Source organism: Oncorhynchus nerka, unplaced genomic scaffold (assembly GCF_034236695.1).
Source record: "Oncorhynchus nerka isolate Pitt River unplaced genomic scaffold, Oner_Uvic_2.0 unplaced_scaffold_2029, whole genome shotgun sequence".
Lineage (NCBI taxonomy): Eukaryota > Metazoa > Chordata > Actinopteri > Salmoniformes > Salmonidae > Oncorhynchus > Oncorhynchus nerka.
Window position 1 is genome coordinate 2,826 of NW_027039296.1, and position 22,341 is coordinate 25,166.

General features: G+C 40.9%; 1 protein-coding gene across 1 annotated transcript; it reads left to right on the forward strand.

Moving 5' to 3' along the window:
* Positions 1-377: 377 nt before the first annotated feature.
* On the forward strand, positions 378-21,802 carry LOC135567452 (NLR family CARD domain-containing protein 3-like; the record flags this gene model as incomplete). Its single annotated transcript, XM_065014843.1, is given in 15 exon segments — positions 378-494; positions 1,802-1,879; positions 10,408-10,524; positions 13,555-13,671; positions 13,950-14,034; positions 14,164-14,392; positions 14,733-16,037; positions 16,075-16,531; positions 16,813-17,023; positions 19,376-19,587; positions 19,988-20,161; positions 20,771-20,817; positions 21,240-21,433; positions 21,436-21,490; positions 21,493-21,802. Coding segments are annotated over 15 exon segments (3,694 nt in total), but the record flags the coding sequence as incomplete, so codon positions are not given.
* Between the last annotated feature and the right edge of the window lie 539 nt (positions 21,803-22,341).

The window sequence follows — 22,341 nt, forward strand, 5'->3', positions numbered from 1 at the left end:
GAATTGACAATGAATGTACTAGTGGAGGGAACATTTCCTGTGACAGGAAGAAGCACACAGGAGTTTTCCTGTGAGGGGGACTGGTGGTGTATCCAGGGAGAAAACTAAACTGATCTTCTGAAATGTCATTTGTGGTCTTCTGCTGCCATCTATTGGAATTATGGAGCAACTGCAGTAGTACTGAATAATGTTTAATTCCTTACTAAACTAGTAATTACTCAGAATTGCAAAATATAACATTTTCTAGTTCATTTTTTCTAGTTCATTTTACCATTAAATAACCATTTATAGTGTAACAAACATTGAAACTGACATAAACCAAAACACCATACATTTAGTAGATGAGAGATGTAATGTTTGTCTCTGTTGTGTTGAAGTCCAATCAAGCAGGAGAGACCAGCCTCTCCTGTTCCCAGCTGTGTGTCCATGAAGAGTGACCGGTCTATGAATAAACCTATAGAGTTTAGAGAGGGAGACTTTTCTACTGAACAAAGGTAAGAAGAACTCATGGGTCCTGGTCAGTGAGTTAAACAACACTGTCTCTAGTCATTTCTCCTCTCCCATTTTCCCATTTATTGTTGTTGTTTTCATAATCCATAGGCTAATCATTTTGTCCATTTTCATAGTCTTAAAACAAACACAACATTCCCTCCCTAAGTGTGTGTGTGTGTGTGTGTGTCTGAACTCCTGGATGAGGAGATGTAATCTCTATCCCTATTGCCTAGTCACTTATACCCCCTACCTACATGTGGCTATTACCTCAATTACCTAAACTACCTGGTACCCTGCACATTGACTCAGTACTGGTACTCCTTATAGTCTCATTATTACCTCAACTACCTGGTACCCTGCACATTGACTCAGTACTGGTACTCCTTATAGCCTCATTATTACCTCAACTACCTGGTACCCTGCATATTGACTCAGTACTGGTACTCCTTATAGTCTCATTATTACCTCAACTACCTGGTACCCTGCACATTGACTCAGTACTGGTTCTCCTTATAGTCTCATTATTACCTCAACTACCTGGTACCCTGCACATTGACTCAGTACTGGTACTCCTTATAGCCTCATTATTACCTCAACTACCTGGTACCCTGCACATTGACTCAGTACTGGTTCTCCTTATAGCCTCATTATTACCTCAACTACCTGGTACCCTGCACATTGACTCAGTACTGGTTCTCCTTATAGCCTCATTATTACCTCAACTTCCTGGTACCCTGCACATTGACTCAGTACTGGTACTCCTTATAGTCTCATTATTACCTCAACTACCTGGTACCCTGCACATTGACTCAGTACTGGTACTCCTTATAGTCTCATTATTACCTCAACTACCTGGTACCCTGCACATTGACTCAGTACTGGTTCTCCTTATAGCCTCATTATTACCTCAACTACCTGGTACCCTGCACATTGACTCAGTACTGGTTCTCCTTATAGCCTCATTATTACCTCAACTACCTGGTACCCTGCACATTGACTCAGTACTGGTACTCCTTATAGTCTCATTATTACCTCAACTAAATGGTACCCTGCACATTGACTCAGTACTGGTTCTCCTTATAGTCTCATTATTATCTCAACTACCTGGTACCCTGCACATTGACTCAGTACTGGTACTCCTTATAGCCTCATTATTACCTCAACTACCTGGTACCCTGCACATTGACTCAGTACTGGTACTCCTTATAGTCTCATTATTACCTCAACTACCTGGTACCCTGCACATTGACTCCTTATAGTCTCATTATTGTTGTTTTGTCTTACTATTTCCTTTGTTTTTTTTTACAAGGTACAATGTATCACGTCTGGTGAACAGGTTCCACATCCTCAGTCAGACCAGTACAAACAGGATCAGCAGCACAACAAGGTATCAGGTCTGGCGGAGCATTTATCAATACTGATAGGACGGGAAGAAAGGGAACGCTGCTCTCAGATCAGTTTTCTCCATTCAAATCTTTGTTTAACATTATAATTATGTCACAATACTGACCACAGATCAGCTTCTATTATCACCTATGGCTTCAAGTATTGAGGAGGTTTAGTCTAATGCTTACCCAATTAAAATGCACTAAATCCCAGATTTGGCACATCATTGTGTTCATGTTACACATCATTAAATATATTCAGACATATTTCAGACTGCAGCTGACAAGTAGCAAAATAGAACTCAATATACTGAACAATGTGATTGAAATAGGCCTAAAGCCAACAGTTCATAGTTTAATGCAGTCATCTCAGTTTTCATTTGAAGCAAATTTGTAGAAGTCCCTTGTTTGAATCAATTGTAAAGACATTGTCAACTTTGTTCTGAATTTATCGGTGTCACAGAGAGACAGATAAACCATGTGATTCTATGTTTAGCAGAGATCTTCTGTGTATAAAGTCATGCGGAAGGGCAAAAAATAATCTAACGACTCACTCAGCTGATCTACGAGTGGTGTTAGATTACTCAGCTGTTCTAGTGGTCTGAGACAGGTGTTAGATTACTCAGCTGTTCTAGTGGTCTGAGGCAGGTGTTAAATTACTCAGCTGTTCTAGTGGTCTGAGGCAGGTGTTAGTTTACTCAGCTGTTCTAGTGGTCTGAGGCAGGTGTTAGATTACTCAGCTGTTCTAGTGGTCTGAGGCAGGTGTTAGTTTACTCAGCTGTTCTAGTGGTCTGAGGCAGGTGTTATATTACTCAGCTGTTCTAGTGGTCTGAGGCAGGTGTTAGTTTACTCAGCTGTTCTAGTGGTCTGAGACAGGTGTTAGATCACTCAGCTGTTCTAGTGGTCTGAGACAGGTGTTATATTACTCAGCTGTTCTAGTGGTCTGAGGCAGGTGTTAGTTTACTCAGCTGTTCTAGTGGTCTGAGGCAGGTGGTAGATTACTCAGCTGTTCTAGTGGTCTGAGGCAGGTGTTAGTTTACTCAGCTGTTCTAGTGGTCTGAGGCAGGTGTTAGTTTACTCAGCTGTTCTAGTGGTCTGAGGCAGGTGTTAGTTTACTCAGCTGTTCTAGTGGTCTGAGACAGGTGTTAGTTTACTCAGCTGTTCTAGTGGTCTAAGGTGTTAGTTTACTCAGCTGTTCTAGTGGTCTGAGACAGGTGTTAGTTTACTCAGCTGTTCTAGTGGTCTGAGGCAGGTGTTAGATTACTCAGCTGTTCTAGTGGTCTGAGGCAGGTGTTAGTTTACTCAGCTGTTCTAGTGGTCTGAGGCAGGTGTTAGATTACTCAGCTGTTCTAGTGGTCTGAGGCAGGTGTTAGATTACTCAGCTGTTCTAGTGGTCTGAGGCAGGTGTTAGATTACTCAGTTGTTCTAGTGGTCTGAGGCAGGTGTTAGATTACTCAGCTGTTCTAGTGGTCTGAGACAGGTGTTAGATTACTCAGCTGTTCTAGTGGTCTGAGGCAGGTGTTAGATTACTCAGCTGTTCTAGTGGTCTGAGGCAGGTGTTAGATTACTCATCTGTTCTAGTGGTCTGAGGCAGGTGTTAGATTACTCAGCTGTTCTAGTGGTCTGAGGCAGGTGTTAGATTACTCATCTGTTCTAGTGGTCTGAGGCAGGTGTTAGATTACTCAGCTGTTCTAGTGGTCTGAGGAAGGTGTTAGATTACTCATCTGTTCTAGTGGTCTGAGGCAGGTGGTAGATTACTCATCTGTTCTAGTGGTCTGAGGCAGGTGTTAGATTACTCAGCTGTTCTAGTGGTCTGAGACAGGTGTTAGATTACTCAGCTGTTCTAGTGGTCTAAGGTGTTAGATTACTCAGCTGTTCTAGTGGTCTGAGGCAGGTGTTAGATTACTCATCTGTTCTAGTGGTCTGAGGCAGGTGTGAGATTACTCAGCTGTTCTAGTGGTCTAAGGCAGGTGTTAGATTACTCAGCTGTTCTAGTGGTCTGAGGCAGGTGTTAGATTACTCAGCTGTTCTAGTGGTCTGAGGCAGGTGTTAGATTACTCAGCTGTTCTAGTGGTCTGAGGCAGGTGTTAGATTACTCAGCTGTTCTAGTGGTCTGAGGCACACGTGTATCATTTGTACAGTTCTTTATAAAAAATGCAGTTATTTGTTACATTTGACTGTATGACTGATATATATGATATATATTATTACTGTGTAAAACCTAGCAGTACTACTGATTTCTCTGAGAGTGAGGCAGATATATAGTATTACTGTGTAAAACCTAGCAGTACTACTGATTTCTCTGAGAGTGGGGCAGATATATATTATTACTGTATAAAACCTAGCAGTACTACTGATTTCTCTGAGAGTGAGGCAGATATATATTATTACTGTGTAAAACCTATTAGTACTACTGATTTCTCTGAGAGTGGGGCAGATATATATTATTACTGTGTAAAACCTAGCAGTACTACTGATTTCTCTGAAAGTGGGGCAGATATATATTATTACTGTATAAAACCTAGCAGTACTACTGATTTCTCTGAGAGTGAGGCAGATATATATTATTACTGTGTAAAACCTACCAGTACTACTGATTTCACTGAGAGTGAGGCAGATATATATTATTACTGTGTAAAACCTAGCAGTACTACTGATTTCTCTGAGAGTGAGGCAGATATATATTATTACTGTGTAAAACCTAGCAGTACTACTGATTTCTCTGAGAGTGAGGCAGATATATATTATTACTGTGTAAAACCTAGCAGTACTACTGATTTCTCTGAGAGTGAGGCAGATATATATTATTACTGTGTAAAAAGCAGTACTACTGATTTCTTGAGAGTGAGGCAGATATATATTGTAAGAGTAATATATATTATTACTGATAAAACCTAGCAGTACTAATTTCTCAAATAGGCAGATATATATTATTACTGTATAAAACCTAGCAGTACTACTGATTTCTCTGGATCTAAACACAGATATATTATTACTGTATAAAACCTAGCAGTACTACTGATTCTCTGAGAGTGAGACAGATATAGTAGCACTTAAGAAAAAAACATGATTATTTTTTCTTTTTGAAAGGAAACCATCAAGTGATAGATTTTAAACAAATGCATGTCTGTCATTGAACAACCCCATGCCGTGATTAGATAGTGGAAAAAAACACCAATCTTTTTCATAATTTCTTTAAATAATAAAAGCTAATTTAGATAATTTTCTGAAAAAATAAATACTCCTGGTATATACCAGGTATCTAAACACAGAGTAAATACTCCTGGTATATACCAGGTATCTAAACACAGAGTAAATACTCCTGGTATATACCAGGTATCTCAGAGTAAATACACTGGTATATACCAGGTATCTAGTAAATACTCCTGGTATATACCAGGTATCTAATCACAGAGTAAATACTCCTGGTATATACCAGGTATCTAATCACAGAGTAGATACTCCTGGTATATACCAGGTTTCTATCACAGAGTAAATACTCCTGGTATATACCAGGTATCTAAGCACAGAGTAAATACTACTGGTATATACCAGGTATCTAATCACAGAGTAAATACTCCTGGTATATACCAGGTTTCTATCACAGAGTAAATACTCCTGATATTGATACAAATAGCGTGTTTGTGTTCAAAATGTTAAACACAGGTTCTACAAATCCCAGGGCACAAAACAGACACGGTTTTAAAAATCTAACTTTTAAAAGGTTGTATTCTGTTAACTCATACCCAAGTAAAACTGAATGCTCTTCAACTGATCGCTGCCTGCACCCGCCCACCTGACTAGCATCACTACTCTGGACGGTTCTGACTTAGAATACGTGGACAATTACAGATACCCAACCGACTAGCATCACTACTCTGGACGGCTCTGACTTAGAATACGTGGACAACTACAAATACCTGGGTGTCTGGTTAGACTGTAAACTCTCCTTCCAGACTCACATTAAGCATCTCCAATCCAAAATTAAATCTAGAATCAGCTTCCTATTTCGCAACAAAGCCTCCTTCACTCATGCTGCCAAACATACCCTCGTAAAACTGACTAGCCTACCGACTGTCATTTACAAAATAGCCTCCAACACTCTACTCAGCAAATCGGATGCAGTCTATCACAGTGCCATCCGTTTTGTCACCAAAGCCCCATACACTACCCACCACTGAGACCTGTATGCTGTTGTTGGCTGGTCCTCACTACACATTCGCCGCCAAACCCACTGGCTCCAGGTTATCTGTAAGTCTTTGCTAGGTAAAGCCACGCTTTATCTCAGCTCACTGGTCACCATAGCAACACCCACTTGTAGCACGCGCTCCAGCAGGTATAGTTCACTGGTCATCCCCAAAGCCAACACCACTATGGCACTATGGCCTATCTATTGCCTTAATTCCCTAATCGTACTACATCTGCACACACTGAACACAGATTGTTCTATTGTGTTACCGACTGTCCGTTTGCTAATCCCTTTCTATTGTGTTACCGACTGTCCGTTTGCTAATCCCTTTCTATTGTGTTACCGACTGTCCGTTTGCTAATCCCTTTCTATTGTGTTACCGACTGTCCGTTTGCTAATCCCTTTCTATTGTGTTACCGACTGTCCATTTGCTAATCCCTTTCTATTGTGTTACCGACTGTCCGTTTGCTAATCCCTTTCTATTGTGTTACTGTCAGTTTGCTAATCCCTTTCTATTGTGTTACCGACTGTCCGTTTGCTAATCCCTTTCTATTGTGTTACCGACTGTCCGTTTGCTAATCCCTTTCTATTGTGTTACTGACTGTCCTTTGCTAATCCCTTTCTATTGTGTTACTGACTGTCCGTTTGCTAATCCCTTTCTATTGTGTTACCGACTGTCCGTTTGCTAATCCCTTTCTACTGTGTTACCGACTGTCCGTTTGCTAATCCCTTTCTATTGTGTTACCGACTGTCCGTTTGCTAATCCCTTTCTATTGTGTTACCGACTGTCCGTTTGCTAATCCCTTTCTATTGTGTTACTGACTGTCCGTTTGCTAATCCCTTTCTATTGTTACCGACTGTCCGTTTGCTAATCCCTTTCTATTGTGTTACTGACTGTCCGTTTGCTAATCCCTTTCTATTGTGTTACCGACTGTCCGTTTGCTAATCCCTTTCTATTGTGTTACTGTCCGTTTGCTAATCCCTTTCTATTGTGTTACCGACTGTCAGTTTGCTAATCCCTTTCTATTGTGTTACCGACTGTCCGTTTGCTAATCCCTTTCTATTGTGTTACCGACTGTCCGTTTGCTAATCCCTTTCTATTGTGTTACCGACTGTCAGTTTGCTAATCCCTTTCTATTGTGTTACCGACTGTCCGTTTGCTAATCCCTTTCTATTGTGTTACCGACTGTCCGTTTGCTAATCCCTTTCTATTGTGTTACCGACTGTCCGTTTGCTAATCCCTTTCTATTGTGTTACCGACTGTCCGTTTGCTAATCCCTTTCTATTGTGTTACCGACTGTCCGTTTGCTAATCCCTTTCTATTGTGTTACCGACTGTCCGTTTGCTAATCCCTTTCTATTGTGTTACCGACTGTCCGTTTGCTAATCCCTTTCTATTGTGTTACCGACTGTCCGTTTGCTAATCCCTTTCTATTGTGTTACCGACAGTCCGTTTGCTAATCCCTTTCTATTGTGTTACCGACTGTCCGTTTGCTAATCCCTTTCTATTGTGTTACTGACTGTCCGTTTGCTAATCCCTTTCTATTGTGTTACTGACTGTCCGTTTGCTAATCCCTTTCTATTGTGTTACCGACTGTCCGTTTGCTAATCCCTTTCTATTGTGTTACTGACTGTCCGTTTGCTAATCCCTTTCTATTGTGTTACCGACTGTCCGTTTGCTAATCCCTTTCTATTGTTTTACCGACTGTCCGTTTGCTAATCCCTTTCTATTGTGTTACTGACTGTCCGTTTGCTAATCCCTTTCTATTGTGTTACCGACTGTCCGTTTGCTAATCCCTTTCTATTGTGTTACCGACTGTCCGTTTGCTAATCCATGTGGAACTCTAAATTGTTGTTTTTGTCGCACAGCTTTGCTTTATCTTGGCCAGGTCGCAGTTGTAAATGAGAACTTGTTCTTAATAGGCCAACCTGGTTAAATAAAGGTTAAATAAAATGACAAATAAATAACTTAATTACCAATTATTAGAAGGAAAACTATTTCACTCATATTTTAATACATTTTAGGTCAGATTTCATATAAACCTGTAAACACTAGACAGATACTTTAAGGGTTTTTAGCTCAATCATCTGAGCTGGAGTTTACAAACACAACACATAAAGCCAACACATAAACAAATGTAGTCCCAGATATAAATCAAATTGGTGACATACACATGATTAGCAGATGTTATTGGTCACATACACATGGTTAGCAGATGTTATTGGTTACATACACAGGGTTAGCAGATGTTATTGGTCACATACACATGGTTAGCAGATGTTATTGGTCCCATGCACAGGGTTAGCAGATGTTATTGGTCACATACACAGGGTTAGCAGATGTTATTGGTCACATACACATGGTTAGCAGATGTTATTGGTCACATACACATGGTTAGCAGATGTTATTGGTCCCATACACAGGGTTAGCAGATGTTATTGGTCACATACACAGGGTTAGCAGATGTTATTGGTCACATACACATGGTTAGCAGATGTTATTGGTTACATACACATGGTTAGCAGATGTTATTGGTCACATGGTTAGCAGATGTTATTGGTCACATACACATGATTAGCAGATGTTATTGGTCACATACACATGGTTAGCAGATGTTATTGGTCACATACACAGGGTTAGCAGATGTTATTGGTCACATACACAGGGTTAGCAGATGTTATTGGTCACATACACATGGTTAGCAGATGTTATTGGTCACATACACATGGTTAGCAGATGTTATTTACAATGTCTGCCTAGGAACAGTGGTTAACTGCCTTGTTCAGGGGCAGATTTTTACCTTGTCAGCTCAGGGATTCAATCTAGCAACCTTTCGGTTACTGGCCCAACACTCTAACCACGAGGCTACCTGCCACCTCTACACTCTAACCACGAGGCTACCTGCCACCTCTACACTCTAACCACGAGGCTACCTGCCATCTCTACACTCTAACCACAAGGCTACCTGCCATCTCTACACTCTAACCACAAGGCGACCTGCCACCTCTACACTCTAACCACAAGGCTACCTGCCGCCACAGACATACATGGTATCACTTGTTATACATAATTATTATACATAAATCATTGCCAAAAGCACAAGACATACTGTTGCATGTTGGTCTATATTATTAATGGATTGATCATATAGAAATATAAAACATTCTTTTAACTACTACAATGCAATTACATGTGGAGCAGGAACCACTGACTCACTGCATTATTCTATAGTATTATCAAGACACCTGCTGTTAACTCTTAACTACTTAGGACACCTGCTGTTAACTCTTAACTACTTAGGACAGCTCACCAGGTGTCCTAAATATTGCGTACAGAACTGTCCGCGTCCCCGTACAGAACTGTCCGCGTCCACGTTCGGTGTGGCGCCAAGCCGGTTACGCGCAGAGTGGACTGAGGTGATCTTGTGGAATAACGACGGAGTTTGTTACAGTGTTGAGACACCGAAGTTTATTGTTCAATTTGCTTTTTTCTTTACGGTCAGGGACAGTATGAGTGTAGCCAGATCCTTTTCACTCTCTATCCTTGTTTCAATTTGTGTTTCACCGGATTCATCATCGAGAGGAGGGACAGACGAACGACCTGCTAACTAGCCAAGCTATTCGGTACAGCTCGGTAAGCTAGCTAGCTACTTTACCAGCAGCATCCTAGTTATCCTAGCTATTCGGTACAGCTCGGTAAGCTAGCTAGCTACTCTACCAGCAGCATCCTAGTTACCATAGCTACCACTACATCATCACCGGCTCCCGGGTTGTTTCTTCCACCTGTTAAATCCCGGTGAGGCTTCTCCCTCTCGTTGACGGATGCTGGCTACCTCTGTCCGGTTCTCCTCTCTTCACTAGATGGACGGTAACTTTAGTGTTTAACCCTCTGTGTCCAAGGACCAAACTTTTGAATATTATTTTCAGGGCGCCTCAATAGCAGGTATTGAACCCCGGGTAAATAATCACTAGTCAGAACCTCAACCTCAGTATACATTCATTATAAAAAATCATCTTAATATCTGATATTGTGAGTAAACAACCTCGAGAGTGCGTCTTCCAGACCTCCAATAAATTACATCATTCAACCCTCCCGGTTAGTAAATTTACCTCAACATGCCCCCGGAGAAGGCAGAGTAACGACACCAGCCTTTTAGCGGGGCTGACAGACTGACTACAACGCTCGCGTCGATAAATTAATTTCGTTTTTAAAAATGACACACTGCTCGCGCGCTGCAACGACCGTCTAGAAGTCAGTTCTATTTGTGAAACTCTTCTTATGTTTCCCCATCTGAGCTCAGAGTAGATGAGAGATGTAATGTTTGTCTCTGTTGTGTTGAAGTCCAATCAAGCAGGAGAGACCAGACTCCCCTGTTCCCAGCTGTGTGTCCATGAAGAGTGACTGGTCTATGGATCATCCTATAGTGTTTAGAGAGGGAGACTTTTCTACTGAACAAAGGTAAGAAGAACTCATGGGTCCTGGTCAGTGAGTTAAACAACACTGTCTCTAGTCATTTCTCCTCCCATTTTCCCATTTATTGTTGTTGTTTTCATAATCAATAGGCTAATCATTTTGTCCATTTTCATAGTCCTAAAACAATATTAAACAAACACAACATTGACTCAGTACTGGTTCTCCTTATAGCCTCATTATTACCTCAACTACCTGGTACCCTGCACATTGACTCAGTACTGGTTCTCCTTATAGTCTCATTATTACCTCAACTACCTGGTACCCTGCACATTGACTCAGTACTGGTACTCCTTATAGTCTCATTATTACCTCAACTACCTGGTACCCTGCACATTGACTCAGTACTGGTTCTCCTTATAGTCTCATTATTACCTCAACTACCTGGTACCCTGCACATTGACTCAGTACTGGTACTCCTTATAGCCTCATTATTACCTCAACTACCTGGTACCCTGCACATTGACTCAGTACTGGTACTCCTTATAGTCTCATTATTACCTCAACTACCTGGTACCCTGCACATTGACTCAGTACTGGTACTCCTTATAGTCTTATTATTTACCTCAACTACCTGGTACCCTGCACATTGACTCAGTACTGATACTCCTTATAGTCTCATTATTACCTCAACTACCTGGTACCCTGCACATTGACTCAGTACTGGTACTCCTTATAGTCTCATTATTACCTCAACTACCTGGTACCTGCACATTGACTCAGTACTGGTACTCCTTATAGTCTCATTATTACCTCAACTACCTGGTACCCTGCACATTGACTCAGTACTGGTTCTCCTTATAGTCTCATTATTACCTCAACTACCTGGTACCCTGCACATTGACTCAGTACTGGTTCTCCTTATAGTCTCATTATTACCTCAACTACCTGGTACCCTGCACATTGACTCAGTACTGGTTCTCTTATAGTCTCATTATTTATAGTCTCATTATTACCTCAACTACCTGGTACCCTGCACATTGACTCAGTACTGGTTCTCCTTATAGTCTCATTATTACCTCAACTACCTGGTACCCTGCACATTGACTCAGTACTGGTTCTCCTTATAGTCTCATTATTACCTCAACTACCTGGTACCCTGCACATTGACTCAGTACTGGTACTCTTATAGTCTCATTATTACCTCAACTACCTGGTACCCTGCACATTGACTCAGTACTGGTTCTCCTTATAGCCTCATTATTACCTCAACTACCTGGTACCCTGCACATTGACTCAGTACTGGTCCTCTTATAGTCTCATTATTACCTCAACTACCTGGTACCCTGCACATTGACTCAGTACTGGTACTCCTTATAGCCTCATTATTACCTCAACTACCTGGTACCCTGCACATTGACTCAGTACTGGGACTCCTTATAGTCTCATTATTACCTCAACTACCTGGTACCCTGCACATTGACTCAGTACTGGTACTCCTTATAGCCTCATTATTACCTCAACTACCTGGTACCCTGCACATTGACTCAGTAGTGGTACTCCTTATAGTCTCATTATTACCTCAAAAACCTGGTATGCATTTGACTCAGTACTGGTAAATGATAGCATCAATATTTAAACGGTAACATTTGAGAGTGAGGCAAATATTAGCATTTAGCGGAAAAAAACATGATTATTTGTCTCTCTGAAACAGACATCAATGATTAGATTTTAAACAAATACATATTGTCATTGAACAACCCCATGATTAGATAGTGAACAACCCCATGATTAGATAGTGAACAACCCCATGATTGATTAGATTATAGTGAACAACCCCATGATTAGATAGTGAACAACCCCATGATTAGATAGTGAACAACCCCATGATTAGATAGTGAACAACCCCATGATTAGATAGTGAACAACCCCATGATTAGATAGTGAACAATCCCATGATTAGATAGTGAACAACCCCATGATTAGATAGTGAACAACCCCATGATTAGATAGTGAACAACCCCATGATTAGATAGTGAACAACCCCATGATTAGATAGTGAACAACCCCATGATTAGATAGATAGTGAACAACCCCATGATTAGATAGTGAACAACCCCATGATTAGATAGTGAACAACCCCATGATTAGATAGTGAACAACCCCATGATTAGATAGTGAACAACCCCATGATTAGATAGTGAACAACCCCATGATTAGATAGTGAACAACCCCATGATTAGATAGTGAACAACCCCATGATTAGATAGTGAACAACCCCATGATTAGATAGTGAACAACCCCATGATTAGATAGTGAACAACCCCATGATTAGATAGTGAACAACCCCATGATTAGATAGTGAACAACCCCATGATTAGATAGTGAACAACCCCATGATTAGATAGTGAACAACCCCATGATTAGATAGTGAACAACCCCATGATTAGATAGTGAACAACCCCATGATTAGATAGTGAACAACCCCATGATTAGATAGTGAACAACCCCATGATTAGATAGTGAACAACCCCATGATTAGATAGATTAGAACAACCCCATGATTAGATAGTGAACAACCCCATGATTAGATAGTGAACAACCCCATGATTAGATAGTGAACAACCCCATGATTAGATTGAACAACCCCATGATTAGATAGTGAACAACCCCATGATTAGATAGTGAACAACCCCATGATTAGATAGTGAACAACCCCATGAGATAGTGATGATTAGATAGTGAACAACCCCATGATTAGATAGTGAACAACCCCATGATTAGATAGTGAACAATCCCATGATTAGATAGTGAACAACCCCATGATTAGATAGTGAACAACCCCATGATTAGATAGTGAACAACCCCATACCATGATTAGATAGTGAACAACCCCATGATTAGATAGTGAACAATCCCATAACATGATTAGATTTCAGAAATGCTTTGAACAATAAAAGCTAATTTACTAACATTTCTGAAAAGTGATATATAGTGTTTTGGAATGAAACTCTTATGTTTCCCCATCTGAGCTCAGAGTAGATGAGAGATGTAATGTTTGTCTCTGTTGTGTTGAAGCCCAATCAAGCAGGAGAGACCAGCCTCCCCTGTTCCCAGCTGTGTGTCCATGAAGAGTGACTGGTCTATGGATCCTCCTCTATACTTTAGAGAGGGAGACTTTTCTACTGAACAAAGGTAAGAAGAACTCATGGGTCCTGGTCAGTGAGTTAAACAACACTGTCTCTAGTCATTTCTCCTCCCATTTTCCCATTTATTGTTGTTGTTTTCATAATCCATATGCTCATCATTTTGTCCATTTCCATAGTCCTAAACAATATTAAACAAACACAACATTCCCTCCCTGTGTGTGTGTGTGTGTGTGTGTGTGTGTGTGTGTGTGTGTGTGTGTGTGTGTGTGTGTGTGTGTGTGTACTCCCTGGATGAGGAGATGTAATCTCATGTTTTGTCCACAGAAACCAACAGGAGAGATCAGAGTCAGAGATTCTCAGTGGTCAGTCTTCCCAGAGTCATCAAACAGACCTGGCCTCCATATTCAGTGTATGTGGTCCTGTTATGTACATTTGTTTTTGTTTACCTCAAGTAAAGTTGATCTGTCAATCATTCATTAATGTGTTGATGAGAAAGCATTTCTTCTCTTGCTTAACTTATTTACTTTATTTATTTCAGTTGCTTGAAGAGAAAATTATGACATTTGTGAAGAACGAGCTGAAGATGTTCAAGAGGATTCTTAGTCCAGAACTCCCACAAGGCTTTGAGAGTCAGAAACGGGATAAGGAAGTGGTGGATGCTGAAGATGAGAAGCAGGAGAGCAGTGCCAGAGAGGGGGCTCTGAAGATCACACTGCACATCCTGAGGAAAATGAACCAGAAGGAGCTTGCTGACACACTGGAGAAATGTAAGATCTGTCTGCCTCATGTTGAATGGTGTTTTATAACATTTAAAAGCTGTAGCTAAAGTACAGCTAAAGTAGCTGTGTAACTCAATGATATTGTAGCAGCCTTAACACAACACCTAGTGACCTCATCAAGTAGCAGCAGGGATGTGTTGTGGTGATTCATTTAGAGAGAGAACATTAATAATACCATCAATAATACCAATAATAATATAATCAGTCACACCAGTCTGTAATGCATTATGAAAACATTTACACATTTAGACAGTCAGTTAAGAGAACAAATTATTATAATTGGACATTAAAACAGACGTAATATTAATATCCTCTGTGTTATTTCTAGATTCAGATGAGCTCGCTGTGATTTGCCAACGTGAACTCAAATCTAATCTAAAGAAGAAGTTTCAATGTGTATTTGAGGGGATCGCTAAACAAGGAAACCCAACACTTCTCAATAAGATCTACACAGAGCTCTACATCACAGAGGGTGGAACAGGAGAGGTCAATAATGAACATGAGCTGAGACAGATTGAGACAACAACCAGGAAACAAGCAAGACCAGAGACTGCAATCAAATGTAACGACATCTTCAAACCCTTAACTGGACAAGACAAACCTATCAGAACTGTGCTGACAAAGGGAGTCGCTGGCATTGGAAAAACAGTCTCTGTGCAGAAGTTCATTCTGGACTGGGCTGAAGGAAAAGCAAATCAGGATGTCCAATTTGTATTTTCATTCCCTTTTCGGGAGCTGAATTTGATGAAAGGGGACAAACACACTTTCATTGAACTTCTTAATCACTTCTCAATGGAAACCAAACAATCAAGAATCTCCAACTACAACAAGTACAAAGTTCTGTTCATCTTTGATGGTCTGGATGAGTGCCGACTGCCCCTAGACTTCCAGAAGAACAAGATCTGTTGGGACGTCACAGAGTCAACCTCAGTGGATGTTCTGCTGACAAATCTCATCAAGGGAAATCTGCTTCCCTCTGCTCTCCTCTGGATAACTACCCGACCTGCAGCAGCCAATAAGATCCCTTCAGGGTGTGTTGACCAGGTGACAGAGGTACGAGGGTTCAATGACCCACAGAAGGAGGAGTACTTCAGGAAGAGATTCAGTGATGAGGACCTGGCCAGCAGAATCATCTCACACATAAAGACATCAAGGAGCCTCCACATCATGTGCCACATTCCAGTCTTCTGTTGGATTTCTGCAACAGTCCTTGAACACATGCTGAAACATAAGAGAGAAGAGATGCCCAAGACTCTGACTGAGATGTACACACACCTTGTGGTGTTTCATACCAAACAGAAGAATGAAAAGTATCTTGGGAAAGAAGAGACAGGTCCACACTGGAATAAAGAGAGCATTCTGTCACTGGGAAAACTGGCTTTTCAACAGCTTGTGAAGGGCAATCTGATTTTCTATGAAGAAGACCTGAAAGAGGCTGGCATTGATGTTAATGAAGCCTCAGTGTACTCAGGATTGTGCACACAGCTCTTTAAAGAGGAATGTGGGCTGTACCAGGACAAGGTGTACTGCTTTGTTCATCTGAGCATTCAGGAGTTTCTGGCTGCTGTATATGTGTTCCTCTCATTCATCAACAACAATGAGAATCTAATGGACAAACTGCAAACAAAGTCCAGTGTCTTTTCTTGAGGAGACAAACAAAGTTACTGAAGTTACTTTCTACAAGAGTGCTGTGGATAAAGCCTTACAAAGTGAGACAGGAAACTTGGACCTTTTCCTCCGCTTCCTTCTGGGCCTCTCACTGGAGTCCAATCAGAAGCACTTACGAGGTCTACTGACAAAGACAAGAAGCAGCTCACAGAGCCATGAAGAAACAGTCAAGTACATCAAGGAGAAGATCAGGGAGAATCTCTCTCCAGAGAGGAGCATCAATCTGTTCCACTGTCTGAATGAACTGAATGACCATTCTCTAGTGGAGGAGATCCAAAGATACCTGAGATCAGGAAGTCTCTCAAAACCCAACCTGTCACCTGCACAGTGGTCAGCTCTGGTCTTTGTGTTGCTGACTTCAGAAAAGGAGCTGGATGTGTTTGACCTGAAGAAATACTCCAGATCAGAGGAAGGTCTTCTGAGGCTGCTGCCAGTGGTCAAAGCCTCCAGAGCTGCTCTGTGAGTAAATAAAATGACATTTAAGAACTAATCATCAGGAAGAAATATTCATTATAAAATATGTATTATAATATGTATATAATATTATATTGAAAAACATATTGAATAAATTCATTGATTTTCACATTAGTATAACAATATGACCATACAATTCTAGGAGACGGAAGATGAATCTATATGTTGTTTGAGAGAATAAACCAAATGCATCTGCCATTGTCCTTCTACACTACTGGTGTTAAATGAACAGTGTGTTTGTGAAGTCATGATGATCTCTTTGTCAGGCTGTCAGGCTGTGGAGTCACAGAGGAAGGCTGTGCTTCTCTGGTCTCAGCTCTGGAGTCAAACCCCTCACACCTGAGAGAGCTGGATCTGAGTAACAATGACCTGAAGGATTCAGGAGTGAAGCTGCTCTCTGCTGGACTGGGGAATCCCCACTGTAAACTGGAGACTCTGAGGTCAGTATTATCAGATATGAAAGCACTTTATGTATGTAGTTCTCCCATTTGAAAAGTCGTAATTATTCGGTTATATTCACTTATAGTGTATTAAAGTAGTCATACGTTTAGTATTTGGTCCCATATTCCATGCCTGCAGTGATTACATCAAGCTTGTGATTCTACTAACTTGTTGAATTAATTTGCAGTTTGTCTTGGTTGTGTTTGGGATGTTTTCCTAATAGAAACTGAATGGTGAATAATGTCCTGTCATTTTGGAGTCACTTCACTTGTATTGTCAGTAAGAATAGAAGATGTTTCTGAACACTTCTACATTCATGTGGATGCTACCATAATTATGAATTAATCGTGAATGATGATGAATGAGAAAGTTAGAGGTACAAACATCATACCCCTCTGTTATTGGTAATGGTGAGAGGTTAGCATGTTTTGTTGTAGCTCTGTTATTGGTAATGGTGAGAGGTTAGTATGTTTTGTTGTAGCCTCTGTTATTGGTAATGGTGAGAGGTTAGCATGTTTTGTTGTAGCCTCTGTTATTGGTAATGGTGAGAGGTTAGCATGTTTTGTTGTAGCCTCTGTTATTGGTAATGGTGAGAGGTTAGCATGTTTTGTTGTAGTCTCTGTTATTGGTAATGGTGAGAGGTTAGCATGTTTTGTTGTAGTCTCTGTTATTGGTAATGGTGAGAGGTTAGCATGTTTTGTTGTAGCCTCTGTTATTGGTAATGGTGAGAGGTTAGCATGTTTTGTTGTAGCCTCTGTTATTGGTAATGGTGAGAGGTTAGCATGTTTTGTTGTATCCTCTGTTATTGGTAATGGTGAGAGGTTAGCATGTTTTGTTGTATCCTCTGTTATTGGTAATGGTGAGAGGTTAGCATGTTTTGTTGTAGCCTCTGTTATTGGTAATGGTGAGAGGTTAGCATGTTTTGTTGTAGTCTCTGTTATTGGTAATGGTGAGAGGTTAGCATGTTTTGTTGTAGCCTCTGTTATTGGTAATGGTGAGAGGTTAGCATGTTTTGTTGTAGCCTCTGTTATTGGTAATGGTGAGAGGTTAGCATGTTTTGTTGTAGTCTCTGTTATTGGTAATGGTGAGAGGTTAGCATGTTTTGTTGTAGCCTCTGTTATTGGTAATGGTGAGAGGTTAGCATGTTTTGTTGTAGCCTCTGTTATTGGTAATGGTGAGAGGTTAGCATGTTTTGTTGTAGCCTCTGTTATTGGTAATGGTGAGAGTATTGGTTAGCATGTTTTGTTGTAGTCTCTGTTATTGGTAATGGTGAGAGGTTAACATGTTTTGTTGTAGCCTCTGTTATTGGTAATGGTAACTAGATGTTTTGTTTAGCATGTTTTGTTGTAGTATCTCTGTTATTGGTAATGGTGAGAGGTTAACATGTTTTGTTGTAGACTCTGTTATTGGTAATGGTGAGAGGTTAGCATGTTTTGTTGTAGCCTCTGTTATTGGTAATGGTGAGAGGTTAGCATGTTTTGTTGTAGCCTCTGTAACTTTCTCACTCATTATTATTCATGATTCTCATGGACATCATTGTTTAGAAACATGTTATCTACTCTCTTAGCAGAAAAGTTACTCCAATCACACTGTCAAAACAAACTGCAAATGCAACCAACGAGTTTACGACAAAAAACTACATTTTTGACTATTTTAATACACTATGAGTGAATTGGTCAGAATACTTAAGACTTCTTCTAATGGGGAGACTGGAAACATAAAGTGTTTTCATTTTTAATAGTGAAACACATATGTATTAAAATACCCTCAAATTAAAGGTAACATTATAAACTGTCACCTCATATGAAACATTTGACCTCAAATCCAAAATGTTGGAGTATAGAGACACATTTAAAATGTTAGCTTCACTGTCTGTCTAAACTCAATAAAATCTAAATCTGATACCTCACTGTCTAAATAGATATGTTACAATCTAAATCTGATACCTCACTGTCTAAATATACTCAATACAATCTAAATCTGATACCTCACTGTCTAAATAGATATGGTGTGGACTGTATACTCAATACAATCTCACATCTGATGGTGTGGACTGTATCCTCACTGTCTAAATAGATATGGTGTGGACTGTATACTCAATACAATCTAAATCTGATACCTCACTGTCTAAATAGATATGGTGTGGACTGTATACTCAATACAATCTAAATCTGATACCTCACTGTCTGTCTTCTGACTGATACTGATTTTTAAACTGGTCTGGTCAGTCTACTATAATATTTGTTAATATGCATCTTTCTATCTACAAGCAATACTTGGAAAATGTGTCATTTCTAGGCTGTGCCTCTCTGGTCTGAGGCTAAACCCAACACGTTATTTGTGCACAGGTTACAGTGTAAGCAGAGAAAGCTAAGCGAAATATTTTAATACATCCTGTCTGTCATTGTATTTCTTCTGTGTTTCAGACTCACTGTCTGTAAACTCACAGACACATCCTGTAAAGTGTTGGCCTCAGTTCTCAGTTCAAACCCCTCACACCTGAGAGAGCTGGATCTGAGTAACAATGACCTGAAGGATTCAGGAGTGAAGCTGCTCTCTGCTGGACTGGGGAATCCCCACTGTAAACTGGAGACTCTGAGGTCAGTATTCCTGTAGTTGGTCAACAAGTGATAACTGTTCACCAGATCCACATGTGTTTAACAGACACACATAGTCCACACCATATGTGTTTGGACAGTGAAGCTTACAGTTTTAAATGTGGTGCTTTGCTAAATCTGATTCCTCACTGTCTGTCTTCTGACTGATACTGCTTTTTAAACTGGTCTGGTCAGTCTACTATAATATTTGTACTATACATGTTTCTATCTGCAGGCAATACTTTGATCATTTGTCATTTTTTATGATGATACACTATTTTATGAATAGATATGGAAGGTTTCAGGACACTGATATATCTGAATATGTTGAAAAAATATACTGCCACTATTTTCACCACCAAAGAATATCAGTGTGATTTTAATATGATTTGACTCTTTGCAGGCTGTCAGGCTGTCTAGTCACAGAGGAAGGCTGTGCTTCTCTGGTCTCAGCTCTGAGGTCAAACCCCTCACACCTGAGAGAGCTGGACCTGAGCTACAATCACCCAGGAGACTCAGGAGTCAGACTGCTCTCTGCTGGACTGGAGGATCCACACTGCAGACTGGAGAAACTCAAGTATGTAGAGGGTTTATGTCAATGTTCATATCAGACATGTTTGACTTATCAGGCTAGTTAAGACAAACATTCTGAACACCACTTGGACAAAGTTATATGCTGTTTGTGTGATGTTATATGTTTGTGTGTGTCCAGTGTGTGTGTGTCCAATGTGAAACACACACTGTGTGACATGTGTGTGTGACACTGTCTCCTGTGACACACAAACACTGTGTCTGTCTCCTGTGTGTGACACACTGTGTGACAAACACACACACTGAACCACACACACACACACACACACACACTGTGTGTGTGTGTCTGTCTCCTGTCTGTGTGTGTTCGCTGTCTGTCCCCTGTGGTGGAACAAACTCCTGTGTGTGCAGTCAATCACCACCTGGAGTGTGTGTGTCCACCTCTGTTAAGTGAATACTGGTGTGATGTGTGTGTCTGTCTCCAAGATTTGTGTCTGTCTTTTTGTAAGTCTGTCTCTGTGTGTGTGTAAATGTCTGTAAATGTAATGTAATGTCTGTAACATCCTGTGTGTGTGTCCAGTGTGTGTGTGTCCAGTGTGTGTGTGTGTGTTGTGTATCCCTCAATGACTGTCTGTTCTTCTGCTTACCACTACAGTGTGGAACATGGTGGAGAGAACAGAATGAAACCTGGGCTTAGAAAATGTGAGTGTTGACTGCTGTGAAGAATATGACTAAGAATAAGTCTTATTTCAAGTTAAGTCAAAGTCAAAGACCATCATCATTACTTACTTGGTCATATTAAATATCAGCTGTAGTTCTACAGAATCAGAAATCAAGGACACTAAAGTTTACAAAGAGTTGATTTGACTGTGTGTGTGTGTGTGTGTGTGTGGCGTGTTCATGTTACATTGGAAATGTGTGTGTGTGTGTGTAATTAATGGGAATAAGTGTGTTTTATATTACCATACAGTATAACATATGATCATTCAACAAGTCTCAAGTTACCTTAACTTCTCCTTTTGATACCTAGAAACATCTACATTAAATGAATTAGTGAAAAGTGAGTTAACATTCTAATGTGAATGATGATGATTTCTAATATTGTGTCTGGTTTCATCCATCAGATGTCTGTGATCTCACACTGGACCCAAACACAGTAAACAGACACCTCTCTCTGTCTGAGGGGAACAGAAAGGTGACATGGAGGACAGAGGAGCAGCCGTATCCTGATCACCCAGAGAGATTTGAGGACTGGGGACAGGTGCTGTGTAGAGAGGGTCTGACTGGGCGCTGTTACTGGGAGGTAGAGTGGAGTGGGAGAGGGCTGGTATAGGAGTGACATATAAAGGAATCAGCAGGAGAGGAGGAGGGGTGCTGACTGTTGTCTTGGATACAATGACAAGTCCTGGAGTCTGTTCTGCTCTGACAACAGTTACATTGCCAGTCACAATAATAATCCCACTACCATAGACGTCCCCTCCTCCAGCTCCCACAGAGTAGGAGTGTATCTGGACTGGCCAGCCGGCACTCTGTCCTTCTATAGAGCCTCCTCTGACACACTGACCCACCTGATCACATTCACCTCCACATTCACTGAGCCCCTCTATCCAGGGTTTAGGGTTTATGATGATTCCTTTGGGATTTGGGACTCCTCAGTGTCCCTGTGCCAGTGATACACACACACTATCTCACTGGACACACACAAACAGACACAACACACACACTGGACACACACACACACACAAACACACACTGGACTCACACACACACTGGACTCACACACTGGACAAACACACACACTGGACACACACACACACACACACACTGAACACACACACAGATACTGGACACACACACACTGAAGACACACACATACACACACTGAACACACACACACGCACACACACACTGGAACAGACACACATGCTGGACACACACATACACACACACACACACACACTGGACACACACACACACACACATACTGGACACACACACACACACACACACACTGGACTCACAGACACACACTGGACACACACTGGACAAACACAACACACACACACACTGGACACAAACACACACTGGATGAATACACACACACACACACACACACACACACACACACTGGACACACACACACTCTGGACACACACACTCACACACACAGGACACACACAAACTGGACACACACACACTCTGGACACACACACACACACACACTGG